Source organism: Thunnus maccoyii, chromosome 19 (assembly GCF_910596095.1).
Source record: "Thunnus maccoyii chromosome 19, fThuMac1.1, whole genome shotgun sequence".
Classification (NCBI taxonomy): domain Eukaryota; kingdom Metazoa; phylum Chordata; class Actinopteri; order Scombriformes; family Scombridae; genus Thunnus; species Thunnus maccoyii.
Window position 1 is genome coordinate 9,660,429 of NC_056551.1, and position 17,100 is coordinate 9,677,528.

A 17,100-nucleotide genomic window follows, 5' to 3' on the forward strand; every position below is an offset into this window, starting at 1 on the left:
GCTCCCCAGGAGCTGCTGTTGACAGATGGATGCTTCTGTGGACAGACATGCTGAATGCAGGTCACAGATCATCATCACTGGATGATGATGAATCCATCATTTTTTCTGAACAATGAGATGTCGCAAATTTGTGTTTCTGTCGCAAATTCGTATTGCTGCCGGTATGAATAGTTTTAATGTGAAATATTTGCAGGTGAGTATTTCTTTGTATACATTTAGTTAGGTTTGTGTACACATTTAATTAAATGTTTTTTTTTAATTTATTTTCTTATTTTTCTTTTCCTTATGTCTTTTTTAATCTTTTGTAAACCACCTCTACTCAACAGTCTCTTCACTACTTACACACAGACTGTCTGTTAAAAATGTGTGAACAGCTTCAAGGTCTATTTATTGTTACGTCTAGCCAAAAAGAAAGAAAGTAAAAAAAACCCTGCATGTTATGAAGCTTACACTATCGCTGTATCTGTCTGTCACCCTGTATTTCCCCCATCTGCTGTTACTGATGGTAACAGATAGCTAAGCTAGCACTACAACTAAACATGTAAGTGAGAGTAACACCCCTAAAAACACTCTTGGTGCTGTCAATAAACTAAGTGCCAGTATCAGATACTTTTTAAATCTCTATTTTAGCTGTGTTTATTTCAGTAAAGGCAAAAAAACAACAAAAAAACAAACAAACAAAAAAAAAACCACCTACACAAAAGTTCAGGCTTTTCTCATGTTTTTATTGTTGCTGGGATATCAACACTATGCTTCTGGCTGGACATTCATTGATATTGGCCCCTACAGTAAAGATAACATGGAAATCACATTAATGTCTGTGTCATGATTACTTTCTACAAACTACTGATATATGATTTGTTAAGTCTGAGGCAAAATTGGCAACATTTTCCAAAAGCATTTTAAAGCAATGTTTCACTTTGGAAGAACAAAATATTTCAGACCTTAGGAAGATCAGTCAATGGTCCTAATAATGCACATACTATGTATACGTATTATCATTCTATGTATACAACAGTTTTGGGGTATTGAAACAAAAACAATTCTTAAGTACAACACATACCGGCTGTGTCATGTAACACTGTCAGGCAAAAGAAGAAGTATTCTGGGTGCAGTACCCGGGATGTGCCGATACGGTGAGCAAGTGTGCCAGTGTGCAGACTTACATAGAGAACAATGGGTGTGGGTACTTCGTCATATGCCTCCTGTGTGTGTTGCCCTTAAGAATGCATTTCTTTGTTGTGTGTTGACTCCACAAAGTACATCTCCTTGTTGAACAAAAAGACAAAATAAAAACGTTCAAAAATTACATCGCAATTTGTGTCCCCACATCAGATGATTTTAACTTGTTTTGACTCCAAAAAGGTTGTGAAATGTGTCATTATTGTTATTAAATCATAACATATACATTGAATTTATGCATTAGTACCCATTTAACATTTTTTGAGGCTGTGCTGTGTATCTTTACTATCTCTTATCTCTAATAAAAACTCACTACAAAAGAGAAATATGCTGACACGGACATTTGTTCTACTAGTAAGGCAACTGTAAGACGATGGTGTTAGCAACAGACAAGCTTAAGGAGAAGAACTGAAAGGCACTGCACACATGGATATCTAGTTCTGGGTCACAAACAAGTTAATAAGTGTAATTGTGTCTACAGGAAATTCATTAATCAGGGTCACAATACAAAAGAGCTCATGGCATAAAAACCAACAAAATCCTACAGTACATTTGGACAGAGTATACAGTTAAATTTACAAACACAAAAACACTTTCCCTTTGGTGATTAACTTTGAATAATATATTTTATATACATACATACTGTACAGATATACTTACACTGGTATACAAAGAGTGACACACTGGTAAACAAATACATACACAGACAGAGAATTTAGTTGGTTTGCTATATAACCTGAATCAATACTTGTTAGGAAAATGGTTACAGTGAATGTCAAATATGGAGGCTTGGATCCAGAGCCGTACACTGCTGGTCAATGAAACAATGAGTGGCACACTGCTGCCACTACTTGTGAGGTCAGCCGTATACACAGTATATATATACGTATATGTATATGTATGTTTGGGGACAACCAAGGTGGGCTTTGGTCTACTAACTTGGAGTAAATAAACAAAAGTGAAAATTGTTTCTCTTCACTGTTTTTCTTCTTGTTGCTTCAGTTGTATGTGTGAGCGTCACTGTGCAGAATGATGTATGTGCAGAGTTTGACACTAAAAGGCTGTTTTCACATTCATCTGCTGAAAGTGGAACGTTTCTCTGAGCTCACTGAAAATCTGAGTTTAAGGCAATCATGATATGTGACATCACAACTTGTTTGGAGCCAATCACAGTCCAGTATACAACGTACACAAGTATGATGTGGAAACTTGAAGCCTCCAGAGTACATATACTGAGAATGGACTTTTCAGTGAAGAAGAAGACAGTTAAACATTTGAGAGACAAGATGCTATTTTAAAAAAACATATAACTTCTTTCTTGTTGTGGAAAAATCATGTAAGACAACTTATTATTCCAAGCAGATGATTTTTATATGTCTTAAAACATGACTGGATGGGATCTTTTAATGAAGTTCAATTGTTTCATCGAACATTGTTGCCTCAGAATTTTGAGTTTTCTCAACTTGTTCATTTTTTACAGTGCAGAGGCAAAACCAGGAGATTAAAATGCCAAAAATAATGAGGTGCCCTTGACCACAGCACTTCACTCCACACATGTAGCAAGATGATAAGCGTGTGACGCAGGGTGATACTGAAAAAGAATCCAAAGTCTGTAATCTTTCTCCAGACAAAAAAAACAATGTACTTCATATAAAAAAAAACCAAAAACTGCTGACTTCATTTAAGCACAGCAGTTTAAATCTTTGACAAACCTCTTGCTTCCTGGAAAACAGTTGACTGTATTATTGGCTGTGATTCTCACTTTTCTGTCAGCTGTTGGGAGCTTTGTCTATTTATTTTGGCCAAAAAGTGTTTTGATTCAAGTCACGACAAAGTGTTCAGCGGGCAATTTTTAACAATGCACGTCATCACATCACCATGCCGACCTCAGCTGGCACACAATCGCAAGTTAATGGCAGAAGTCAGGGGGTGCACTTGTGGAAATAAAGTAACACCATGCATCGGCTCAACTCTGGCTCGCCTCTCACTAAGTCAATTCATTAAGAAAAACACTGTAAAAAAGGCTACTAGACGTTTGAGTATTATCATAAGATTAAACAGTAATATGTCATTGTTGACAGCTTTAAAAAGGGAGTGACTACCAAAAATGGCCAATATTATATGAATTGGTCCTGCTTAGCTTAGCTTTAGTGTTTGCTAAAGCCAAGCAGACTTATTTGACTCTGGTATTATAGAGTGAACTTCATGATTCCCTCCCAGAAAAATTACTGAGCAAAATTGTAATTTTCCCAAATACTGCCGTAACTGATGCACATTGAAGTTTAAGAGTTTTAGCAAACATTTGTCAGAGTCTGAGCTGAAATGGAGCTCTGAGTTCAGTATAGTAAGCAGAGCCAAAGAGCTGCAGATTCCTGGCTGAGTTTTGTTAGGGCTCCGTCACACCAGCATTAAAAACAGATACATTTTGGACCAAGATCAATATATTGCAGTGGAACCATCATGATCAGCAGACACACTTGTGGAGGCGAAGGAAATCCAAAGTTCAACTTTGGTCAACGCCGGAAAGTTGTTGAGCAAGGTTCTGCTGTGGGACTGGATTTTTAGTGATTTGTTTTATTTCAAGCTGGTCCTAGTAAAAACTGCCACACTAGCCCTGCATCAGTTCTGCTGCAAAGACTCTGCTCTGCAGGAAAGCTAGTCATATTCATTATAAATAGAGCAGGTGGATGTATTGCAGACTACACTGTGAATATTAGCTACCGTATCAATCATGGCAAAATAGTTTGTGAACTACACAGTCAGACAGTTCTGTTTCATCTTCATGTTCATTCTGAAAAGAAGGAATGGTCTTATCCTGTAACCTGTCACCCTGCCTGATCATACTGTACGTCAATTCTATTTTTTATGAATCCTACTGTTACAAAACGTCATTCCTGTTTCAGAGACTCTACTTGAGCCATCAAGAGGGAATCTAACATAAACACTGGAACACTGGTCATTCTTTCACATTCACTTAACCTCCTCATCCCCCTTTTCTCAGTAAGCCTTATAGACACAGAGTCACCAGATAAAACTGCGATACACAGACAGCTCAGCACATTTCATGTCATGATCTGAAGTCTGTTAACGCTCACCAGATATGACCCTCACCTTGTCTCTGCATAACACTGTGGCACAGAGCCTGCTCTAATTCTGCAAACATCCTCCTCCCCTTTTTGGTAAGATCCCTGGAACAACTTGTCTTTAATTCCTTAGAGGGGATAAACAACTCTGGATTTCATGCAGGTCTTGGATCCTTCATTGAGTTAGAAAGCAAGAAACTGTTGGGAAGTATTTTAGTAGAAGACATTCAGTAGAATAATGAATCATCAAAGTATTTCAGTCATAAGTTCACTTGTCGTTAAAAGGCAAATGACTGATCTACTGAATAAAGTGGATCTGGTTACATTAAGACTGTGTTGAATCCAAATTTAGTATAACGGTTTTGCAGTATTTTTTGTAAGTTGCTAAACATGTCAAACATCTGTATATTAATATATATATTTTAAAGTCCCTCCACTGTTTTTCTTTTTATTACTTCAGTTGGATATTTGAACCTCACTATGCAGAATGATGTGCTGTATGTGCAGAGTTTAATTCTACAAGGCTGTTTTGACATTCATCTACTGAAGTGGAAAAGTTTCTCTGTGCTCACTGAAAATCTGATACGAATGAGAGAAATGAACTTTTCATGTCTGGAGGGGATCTTTAAAGATTAGAAGGATGTCCAATTAATTTTCACTTTGGAGTCTAGAATTTGAAAAATTTGAAACCCTGGAGGTCCAAACACTATCAGAAGGCTTTGAGGCTCCACAAGGTCATTTAAGTTAAAGCTGCTACTGATAACTTTTTTATCTATTAACATTCAGTTACAGGTCACAAGCATAAAGCGGCATGTTTGTTGGGCTTATTCCTTGTGTTAGTTTGACTTTCCTGAGATTTGATGTCTTTCTTGTCAAACATGAGCATGAAAGAAAGTGTGGTGTTCTAAATCTGGGTTCAGACCAGAGGATGCAACTAATACAAGTGAGTCCTCTTATGGATGTGAAGGAAACTTCAATGTTAGTATCATGTTGTGTGTATAAACCACGTACTGTATGTATGATGTTCTTAAGAATAAGGATCGTGGAGAAAATATCCAGAATTCACAACTACAGGATACAAAGTTAGAGAAGACTGGAGACAGAGGATGGGTTATACTGGCATTACCTTAATTTCACAGATTACTTTTAAATAGTTCATATCAGCGTCGCCCATGACAACACATTTAACGCAAATAGAAAATAATAAAAAACTAAACAAAAATACTAACAGCCTATCAGAGTCCTTGAAGATCAGACTCCCACCTTTTTCTTTCTCCATACAGAGATAGTGTTTTCATCTTTATCGTTCGTCATAGTTGCTATCCTCTTCTTCATTGTGATCCCATCCTGTTCACCAATTCCATCTACATAATCTTCATTCTCAAAATTCATCACATGTCTTTAGTTCATATCATGTTTACAGTTCTTCTTGACCTTCCCGTACAGCCGTTCACCTCCCCTCAGTCAATATCCCCTGCATCTCCAGCCCTCCTTTATACCACCGAGTGTTCGTTGTGGTGATGGTGACCGCCGCTCAGCACCGTGTGGTTGATGGACGACGCCGATCGGTCGGATCCCTCTGCTGCCGTCCCGTTGACGTTCTCCTGCCGCTGGCAGCACAGGATCTGCCTGAAGGTGGCACTCATCTCCTTGTCGCGGTAGGAGTAGATGATGGGGTTCATGGCTGAGTTGAACTCGGCGAGAAGCAGGAAGAACTTTTCATAGGTGAGGACGTTGCAGCTGGCGCAGAAGACGTCGAGAAGGAGGATGACCAGGCCGGGAGTCCAGCAGATTATGAAGGCACCTGAGGGAACACAAAGCAGAGAAAGAAAGTTAAAACATGGAGCAGGGAAAATTAAAAATTGTTTTTCAGCAATACATAAAAAGACAGCTCTACAGAATGCTGTTGTTTCTTAAAATAAAAAGAAATTACATATTTAAATATATAGGAGTAAGATGTTTGTTTTTTGTCAAAGGAAGATGAAGATAATAATGAATGTAGTTTTGTATGAAACGTGAAAAAAGGCTTAATACAAGTTTCAATGTACATATAGAGACAGAATGTTATATTTAGCTTTTATGCATGTTTTTTCACACATGGAAAAAGAGGATGTGGAAACAAAAAAGTGCTTGTTGTGAATTGTGGATATCACATTTTATCATTTGATGTGAGGGAAAAAATGAAAACACATTTATCATATTTTCACAAACAACAGTAATTATTTAACTTAACTTGTTATTTAAATATTTTATTGTACTTAATCAAATAGTCGTTTGGTCTATAAAATGTCAGAAAATGGTGAAAAATACCAATCAACAGTCCAAAACACAAAGATATTTAGTTTACTGTCATAGTAAACTAGACAGACTAAAGAAACCAGAAAATATTCACATTTAAGCTGGAATGAGAGATTTTCTTTCTTACAAAATGACTTAAAATTATCAAAATAGTTGGCAATTATTGTTGCAGCTCTACTGACATGTACAACTTGTCACTTTTGAGGCTTCATAAACTGGGATGACCAAAGAAAGACCAAACTTCCCAAATAAAAACCCAATGTCAATCAGAAATAAGTTTAAAAAAAAACCCCCAAAAAACAAAACACCATTTTACAAGAAAACACAACTTAACAGAACACATACAGTATTTGACCCACATAGACACATCATTTTTATTTTGTTCTAGTTTGTACTCCTTTAGTGTCTCAGAAGCTAACAGACAGTATGACAGAATATGAATACGATCTGGTGCCACAAACATGATTTTACAGTGCCTTACAAAACCATAACTAAAGATAAGGAAAGATTGCTGTCATGATAACCACAAACCAATGTTGACTGTTGGTAGGAGAAAGGATGAGATTCCTGAAATCTCAGGAAATCAGATCAAGCAGCCTGCCAATCAAAACACTGTCTTATCATCATCCTCAGTTACCTCCCCTCCCTTAATGTGAAGCATCCAAAGAGACAGAAACGACTGACATTCATCTACTTTTCACAACCAGTACCCCATTATCATTCTAACCCTCTAACCTCTTCTGTGTGAGGAGTGTGATAGCACAGTGCAGGGGGTCACTGAGTTATTACCCATAAAGCTCAAGCTCAAGTGTTGTGAATTCAGTTAGCAGATGCTATTTGTCCTAACTATAGAACAACTGTTGCACATTACACTCTAGAGACAAAAAGTCTTGATGAGAAATGAGGCGAGCAGGGACGAGAGAGAGAGAGATGATATTGACAGGCAGGCCTGTTATCTGTTAGTGTTTTGCAGGCGGCAGCTGCAGCAAAGGCTTGACCTCACTTCCCAGCTATGCAGGCAGACTCTCCAGAGTTAGATACATTTCTCAAACGGTTCGCAGCCTGGCAGAGAAACTATCTGAACTATTTGTCTCTGTGTGAAACGTCTTACTCTGAACAGGAGAAAAACACACCACAGAAACATTCAGCACTTCAGTTAGAAAAATAAGAAAAATCCTTCTGACCAATGTTATGATTGTATTACATGACCATGTTTCCTGTATGTTTCAGTGACACTGTCTCATTTTGTGTTAGGGCTGATGGAAATATATAATAGTCATGAAATTGACCCTAACCACAACATATATTCTTCTGGGTAAGGCAGAAACCATAACAAAGTAACAAATAAAAACACAAAACACTTGATTCAAACTTGTCTAGTTTGAAATGTGTGTAAAATATGGATATTTATAGGACGTTTGTCCGGATTTTCCCTCAGAATTTAAAGGAAAACAGTCTTTGTCCGAAGCTATGACCTGAGAAGTTTCACCATCAGCTTCTTTCATTTCCTCTCTGAATTTAGGTGTATGTAGTTGCATGTGTTACACCATCATCTCAAAATTGCCGCTTTAGATTGTCCGAAACATGTGGCTGGTTTACTGTGCCACAAAAAGCAGCGTCACTGCTACGCCAGGTTCAGTTTTTGTCTACAGAGGAAACGAATATGTTTTTTTGGCAGACCTGAGTGAATCCTTTTGCCTTGTCACTACGTAAAAATGCCACATGGAGGGAAGACTGGACTGGAGAAATGGAAAGTCAGTGGAGAAAAGTAAATAAACAAAGCTCCTAAGCAGGCTTGTTAAATCTGGAAATGTATGGAAAACTACTTCGGCACTTTCCAGGTCTTGGTAGAGTTAGCAATTACACAGAAGTCATACAGAAGACATGTAGAGGAAAAAATGTTGATATGTCCTTTAAGACTCATAGCAACAGTGTTCTACTGTATGTGACATATTATATTTGATGTTGACACAGTGAACTACTCTTTCTCTGTTTCCCTGCCTACATCTTAATTATGGTAACCTTTAAATCCTTGTACACCAATTTGTATACAAGGTAGGGGATGAAGGGATGAAAAATCTTCCCCCAAATTCAGAGAATTGAGTTATTGCAGCGACTGGATTTACGAGCCACACCCAAAATCCAGTAAATAACATCATCTAGAGACAGATAGGATAATGACTTTTAAGAGTTTCAAGAGGCTAAGATATCAAAATCCTCATAACATTAAAATTTATCCAAGAAGTTTCATGTAAGGTTGAAACATTTCCTGTTTAGTCTTAAAAGTTTGGGAGCTACAAACCAATGTGTACGGAAGCTCCTTTCTGCCAAACAAATGTTTTTTTTTATTACTTTTTATGTAAAACATTCGATTAATGATGACATAGTATCTCACAATTATGACTTGATAAATCGAAATTTGGACTTATATAAATTTGACCTTCAACCTCATTTTCTCAGTTTAAAATAAAATCATAATTTTGGCTTCCGTAACCGATTTACTATGTTATTACTTTTGACACACCATGAGGATTTATTATTATTATTATTATTTACAACTTTCCTCCTTTTTTTATTTCTTTTACTGGCAGAAATGGGCTTCCATAAAAGAGAGAACAGAGGACTATGGGAACAAAAATAAGGAAATAATGGAGACCAGACTATGGCAATGAACCCAGCACTCCCATGAACACATGCAAAACTGAGAGTAGACACGGATAAACACTCGCATGTGCAGACACAAACACACGCAAGCAGTCACTTACATAATTATACATGGCACAGAGACAGATGGAGGAGCACTCAAACACAAAAAAACATTTGGATGGTGTTGAGAAAACGCTCTCAAAAACTGTTACATTGAACCCAGCATGCTTAACCTTACAATCAACAGTTGCACTTTCAGTATTAAGGCTATTTGCTTTGTACAACATCATCGGGAGATTATGAACAATGGTTTTGAGGCCTTTATTTGTCTCTGCACTTGAGCCCCCTCCTTCAGGTTAGGAAATATGCTTCTTTCCTAATCTTACTTGGTGACTGTTAGGAAAGGATTTGCTCTAATGGCTGACAGGTCATGTTTCTTGCAGGGAGAAAGGCATTTGTCATCATTAAGATGTTTGTGAAATTGTCTTTCAGTGTTACAGACATATTATCTATTATTTTTCCGAAGCTTTATGTTTTCTTGCTTTCAATCACATGTTGTGTGCTACAGAATCACATAAATATGAGGTTAAATGGCTTAAAGGATCATGCTGTGTGGTTTTGAATGTTTAGCCCTTTAACTAGAAATGACATATTTTGACTGCTTGCGTTTTAGTCCGCCATCAGTTTCTAGTCATTTCACTATGCTTTGAGAAACATATTGCAGAGATTTGAAAATTGCTCAGGAAAGATCATTAATCACAGTGAACATGATGTCATTTGCATTGTCAAAGTGATAATTTATGATAATATACTTGCATGAAAATGCTCTTTTGTGGTGATTTTAAAGATGTTCCAATATTGGTGAGTGAGCTGATGCAAACCTTTCCCTGATAGAAATGATCTTATGTACATTATTCCTCAAAGTAATGTCTGGCTGTCTTTTGGATTTGATTTTCTGAAACATTGCTTGTTAACACAATGCTCTTGAATGCACCACCGAGGAGAGCTGGTCTCTGTTTACGCAGCAAGTTCCCCAACCTAAACAACAAACTAAGTCTCCCTGACCTCCTCCCTCAACATGAGTTCAGACAGAAAGTGAAAAATTTTTTTTTTTTTGGGTCATTTTCGCGAATGTGACCGCCAGACCACTTTTGTTTATTTGCCCCAAATCCTCAGTTTCTAAATGTATTTCCCTCCAGTCTGTCTCCTTTTCCCCCTCATGTCTGTACATTTATGAAGCAGATTTATATAGATACGAGCAAATGTTTTGATCACGTTTGGATGAGCATTTGCGTCAATTCCGTCTGAACACACACAGAGGTTTTGAAGTGCTATAACAATGTCAAACTACTTGTGCATTTGCCTTTGTAAATACAGGTTTAAGTGTTTAAACAGACAACAAGTGCTATTGTTTCTCTGGTGAGGACTTTCTGTGTTTGCGCAATGCTAGCATAACTCTCCAAGATTTTTTTTTTTTTTGCAATGTTCAAGTGTGGAATTTGCTTGCACAGAAATTAAGTAAAATCTATAAAAAATAACTTTTGTATTAAAATTTGTCAGCAATAATGTTCATATATCTGTAGTTTCTATCAAATAAAAATAGAGCTGCAAAACCTCCTGTACGGCCCCTTTAAGTTTCTGATCCTCATAAAGCTGTGTCTCACACCTCTGACTTTCTCTACATCGTGTTGATGTATTCCACATGTAGTAACATACTTAACTCATTACAGAACTTCGCATTCTGCCGTCTTGGATTTTCATGACTGACCACCCATTACTATATCCTTTAGAGTTATCATTTCTCATGTGTCTTCATGTGAGATCAGGTTTCCTCTAATGTGCAGTTCTCACAGGCCGTTAAAAATGAATAAACATCCAATATTACATTACTCCATTGTTCTGTGTGTCTCACTCACTTTCTTCCCATTAATCTTTATCAGCATCTCCCTTTGTTTTCTTCATTTCTTTCTGGTTTCCTGCCCTCCCCCCCTTCCCAATCCTTTCTCTTTTTTTTAATCTCAACTTTGACTCACCATCGTCATGCTTTACTTTCTGCAGCTTGTCTCTTCTCTCTCTCTCTACCACCATGTCTATCTCTCAGTTTCATCCTTTGCATGTATCTCTCTCTCTGTCTCTGTGTGTCTCTTCCTATCATTTTTCTAGCCAAACCATTATCTGTGGTTGTAACCATGATCCCACTGAAATAAACCAGCAGACCAAAACCATTATATATATTTCAGAAAAGGCCTGGTGACTTCCCGTTAGTCTGCAGAAGGATTTTTTTCCCCCACATCAGTGATTCCACACATGCACTGAAGATTAGATAAAAGTTCAAATTCAGTAGCTGAGTGATTTATTGATAAAGAGGCTCGTGGTTTACACAGTGATGGCGTCTGGTGGTGGTGTCATAGTGATCTAATGGTCAGAGAAACACGCTTTTGACTGGAAGTACAGTGAGTTCTTTGAAATGGCAATAATGAAGGTTTTTTTCTGCTCTGCTAGCACAAAAAGGCAGTAATATACTGTATCTGCGGGGTCAGCAGCAGTGACTCACTGCCAGGTGCTGAGATTTCTGGTTTTCAAACCTTACTTCTCTCTTTTTTTCTCAGTGTTTTGGAATAAAAAGACCAAAGTCGACAGTAAAATCTACTCATACTGCTTGCCGTGTAACGGTTTATATAAAATCCAGATTGTCTGCCACAGCCGTGCCAGTCACCACCAAATTCTGAATCTAATTTTCCAAAATTGCATCTGATTTTAAGCGGTCTTTCTGTTTTATGTGACTGAACTATACAACAATACCAGCCCAGTCCAATGCTGCAACTGTATTGTTGACAACATTCTCTGTGTATGGTTACATTTTTTTTCTTCCGCTAGTTGTTTGGTGCCGCCAGTCTCTGTTACTTCAGGCTATGATCTCAGATGTTTTCTGGTTAGAAAATGCTTCATTATTCTGTCCCAGAGACAGCCACTCAGTCATATACACTCATGAAAATCCACATCTAGAGCAATACCAATATTAATATTGATCATTAAAAAAATCTGATGATTACATATTGACCGATATACATTTTTTAAACACATAATGTAAAACCTTTTGATAAGGATCCCTTAGACCAAGACATACACTGAGCAGGATATGTTACAGTTGAGAATAAGATAAATAAGACTAAAATATATTTTAAAAACATACACATATAAATTACACTGGGCTACAATACAGTAAGTATAATAACATAAAGTAGTTTGTACATTAAATATACCAGTATTTTTGATCTTTTTGGCATTTCTGAGCTGCAGTTTCTTGGTAATTATCGGCAGACATATTTGACAATGATATATCTTTGATTAGTAATAATCAAATACTATTGGCTTGGCCAATGTATCAGTAAGGCTCTATCCACTTCCGTGACAACTACTAATCATCTTAATGAATTAAAATGTTAACAGCATTAGACGCAAAACTGTTGTACTAATTACTGTGATAGAACAAAATGTCTTCCTTTTATATTATGGGTATTTTATGAATTTTCAAAAATAGGTTTTTCATCTAACAAGCTAAGCTGATTTGAATAATACTCGATAATACTGAAGCTCCTTCATTAATTAAAGGGAAATTCAGTTTATTTCAACCTGATGTATTTCTCATAAATGTGGCTATTGTGGTTCTATGGGTCATGCTACGTCTGCTCTCTCCAGCTCTGTTATAAAGAATTTCCCTTTATTGCAGGCTTACAAATGCAGGATTACTGAGAGAATAAGTAAAGTATGTTATGAAGCAGTTAATGGTACATGTTGAAGAAGACTGAAGAGTTTGCCAGAAATTAACTGATGCTGCTGAAACAGGATTCATAATGACAGATGCTACCATTGTGAGTGATTAGAAAAGCTGCACTGTGAACAGAAATTTCTTGCATTAAGAGCTTTACACACCCACACACACACACACCCACACACACACACACTCAAAAACGCAGAAAACAGGTGACATTGCAAGCTGCATACCAGGCATGTTTCCATGCTGACAGCGGACCGGAGGGTTTGGCTTGTTGTTAGCTCTGATTGGTTCTGCATTCAGTCCGCCAGAAGACACACATGCATTGTAGCAGCAGGGTGAAAGAAATGTGTGTGTATGGTGGGGGTATGTGTAAGCATGTAGCCATTATCTTGTGTTCTCACTTTGAAATCTAGAAAGGAAAATCAGTGAGTTCATGGTTTGAACATTGATTGGATATACATTGTGATTTTGATGGAAGTGAAGGTCAGTTATGGCATCTGTGTGCATTTGCTTGGGTGATGGTATGTGTTTTGGCACTCCGCACTGTCTGACGATGTGACTGCATACAAGACCAGGGGCTTTAAGATAATCAAATCATTCACAGAAGACCCCTGCATGAGCCAGCACCTGACACACAGACACACACACATTGATCAAGGGTCACGGTTAATTTGACTGAGCTGTTGACTCATTGAAGACTGATGAAGAGAATCTCTGTTGGTGCCACTCAAACATTTTTTTCCCCTACTGAGAAGCACCAGCAGCCATATGCTACTGTAGCAAAACTGTCTGTGATCTTCTTTGCAACAGATCAGTGATAGTTAACAAGTTTTGGTTATTGTGTAGATTGAAGTGTCAGTTCAAGTTTTTTTGATAGTCGTCTAACTAGCAGGAAGAATTGCAGATAGCAACATTACTTGAAGCCAGGAATGGTATTCAACAACCACATTGGCACACTTGCAGATGGCAGTTGCACCAGTTGTTTGCAAATTCTAAGCAGGGGTCAAATTTTTTGAGGGGGCACGGTTCCACAATGCATTATGTTAATGTTCACACTAAACCAAGTTGTTACCAGTAATTATCTGCTTTGACTTCTTTGTTTATAATCTGTAATTGAATCCATTTTATTAACACTATATTGCCTTTAATAGCAACAAGACAATGTTAGCGAAAAGGCTTTAAACTCAAGGGTAACGTTAGCTGGTTAGCTAACCAGCCAAGTAAGTAAAGAAAGCTCCCAAACATGTAGCTCCTGTTTTTACTCACACTATTTAGCTCAACACTTCTGTAGGACACTCGTCAGTGCTGCAAATATGTTTTGAGTAAAACAATAATTTAGCTACTAAAAATAGCAAAGGACAACAAGCTAATGTTAAAACAACTGATGCTAAAGTCACTTTAAATGGGGAATTTCTGAAGCTCTACTGTCATACTGTTTGATGGCATGAGCTGAAGGGGTTGTTCTTACATCACACCACCATAACACAACCACAGTTTGTAAAGATTAAACAATTTTCACAGCCATGCAGTAGCCTATGTAACTGGTCTGTGGCAAGCTCATTCGCTACATCCACTGTGTGGAAGTCAACTCTGGATGCTTCCTGATGAAAGGTTTGGGAAAGCAGCTGTGCTCTGTTCTTTCTTGGAGGTTTCGTAAAAGTTTTCTTGATGTGTGCACAGTGTACCTTTATGACAATGGAAGGACTTTGTTTATCTGTTTGTATTAGTATGTTTGCGTGCTGTTTCCATGTGTGTGTGTCCCTATCTCATAAGAGGATACATGCTCTATTGTCTTTGGCAAAACAAATCAAGTACAAGCCAGATTCTGGTTTTGTTTTCCCATCATTTGACTACATTATAAATACGTCAGAGTCTATGTGAATGGAGCCAATCTTGTGTCCCACTGTTCTTTATTAAGCCTGAGGACTTATGTGAGTGTGAGAGAGTCTATGTGTACATGCATGTGCCTTTCGCATGTGTTCAAGTGTGTGTAACCAGCTATGTTAAAAATGTTTCCCCCATCTCATCCTGTTCTTCGAAGAAGAAGTCAGCCATAGCTGGCTTTACCGCATCCTGAGAGGAACAAGTGGAGAGGACAGCAGGCAGCAGGGGAGCAGTTATTATCATCTGGTGAGCAGATGGAAGAAGTTGGACAGGGAATTGCTGAGGGGTTTTCTTTCTGGTCAAACAGCAAAGGCAAAACTCATCTTAACCTTTCCCTAAGAAGTTGAACATAATCGAAACCCAGAACTCAAAGGCAACTTTTACCCCGCAGGGGACTGAGAGACTTAGGGCCTAAACTACTACTTTGGCCAACGTAACACAAAAACAGGCTTTGTTTTATTGCAGCAGATAAGAAGTGTCAAATGGATGTGAATAAATGCTTGTGCGTCCTGCTGAGAAGACTCCCGTCTATCAGTGCAGCAAAAAAAAAATCTGTTTTTTTATATCCTCCTCAGTGCTTCAAAATGACATCACTCTGATACAGCAGTTGGATTCCAGACTGAACCAAAACACATCACACCCTTGCTCAAAAGACCCTTACCTTCCCAGTAAGGGTTTGGCATCAGCAAAAGGAAACAATAATGATTTGTTCACGAATTCGGAAAATAAAGATTTAAATTTTACAATGGTGAGGATTGTAAAACTGTTGCTGCATCACAACATCACATTGTTTTCAGTTTTCTTGAATGCTGCACATTCAAACGAAGCTGGTAGCGCAAACTCAAAAAAGTATCCCTCTATATGAGACTTTCTTCTTATAAATGTGGATTTTCCAAACTGTTGAACTTTTTTCTGTGATCTCCTTTTGGGACTGCAGCCAAAGAGCACCTGTTTCTACAATCACATCATCTTTAGGTGTTTTCATTTCTCTTTAAGTTTGTGATCACGTAAAACCCTTCGATTTTTAGATCAGTTTCTAGATAAAGTAACATTTTTGTAAATTGTTTATAAGCTTTCACATTCACATTACTGGCGTCAAGCCAGGCTTTTACTGGCAGAACCTGATACTGAGAAAAACTTGAGCGGGAAAGATATACTTTGTTTAATTTCTACGGAATCTTCGGCCTGCTGTTTCAGGATAAAGTCATTTATCAGCATTTGGAACAGGTTTATGCTTAATTATAGGAGTTCTTAAGGGATAGTGGTGAGTTATTCTGATGGCTCAGACTCTTCTCTGTCTTAGTATACGGGACACTCAATACAAAAAGGCAGGAGCAGCTGCAGGAGACATAAAAAAATCCACCCAACTGTTACACAATGGAAAAATACTGCAAAAGTGAAATGGTATTGTGTTCTTAATGCAGGTCATGTAGCTCTAATCAGTCAAAATATAAACTTTATCAACAATTTTACTGTCACAGCTGACACTATACTGCTGAGAAGGAGCATGAACACCAAACATCTTTAATTTGGTTATTATATTAATCAGGAAAGAAGATGGTGATGACAAAAAAGACAAATTCAGAAATAAGAATATTGCACTTCCATTGATTAGTGACCTTGTCCTTTTGGCAAACTTCTCATCTTTCAACTTCTTTCCAGAATAATCTTTATTAGATGCAAAACATCTCATAGTTCACCTATTACATTCTTATTAATTTATTAATTTACTTTATGATCAGCCCATCTCTAGCCTTTCAGAAGCATGCAAACGTCTGCGGATGAGACTCAAGAATCACCTGCCTCTTCTGTGCAAAAGCGGTGAATTATATCTGTGTGGAAGTTTGACTGCCACAGACGAAAAAGTAGAAACACACAAGGCATCTCTAAGCAGTAGTAAAGGCCTGTTCTCCGGTTTTGTACAAACTATAGGCTACACAGCACATTCTGCTGTCCATTGCTTTCAGTTAAGTGTGGAGTAAAGACAACAGAGGCAACAGGATGAGATAACGCAGCACACACAGGAGACAAATCACATGGAATCCCTTGGTATGTTTTGTCTAGGATCAACACATCCTGCTTCCAAGCACTAAGACTTACTTTCCCACAATTCACACTCCAATTCACACTACTGTGCTATAGTCAGTTCATGTAAAAACAGCAATGCCTTTATTTATTACACACTACTGGAGAAGCCTGCAGACTTACAAAGTGGGGAGCATTTTTTTA

General features: G+C 37.7%; 1 protein-coding gene across 1 annotated transcript in view; it reads right to left on the reverse strand.

The window, feature by feature from the left end:
• Positions 1–2,261: 2,261 nt before the first annotated feature.
• lpar1 (lysophosphatidic acid receptor 1) overlaps positions 2,262–17,100 on the reverse strand; it is a 37,220-nt gene continuing 22,381 nt past the window's right edge. The window contains exon 3 of the mRNA XM_042395881.1: positions 2,262–6,069. Within this exon, the coding sequence (XP_042251815.1) occupies positions 5,759–6,069 (311 nt within the window). The 3' untranslated portion in view covers positions 2,262–5,758. The remainder of the gene's footprint in view (positions 6,070–17,100) is intronic.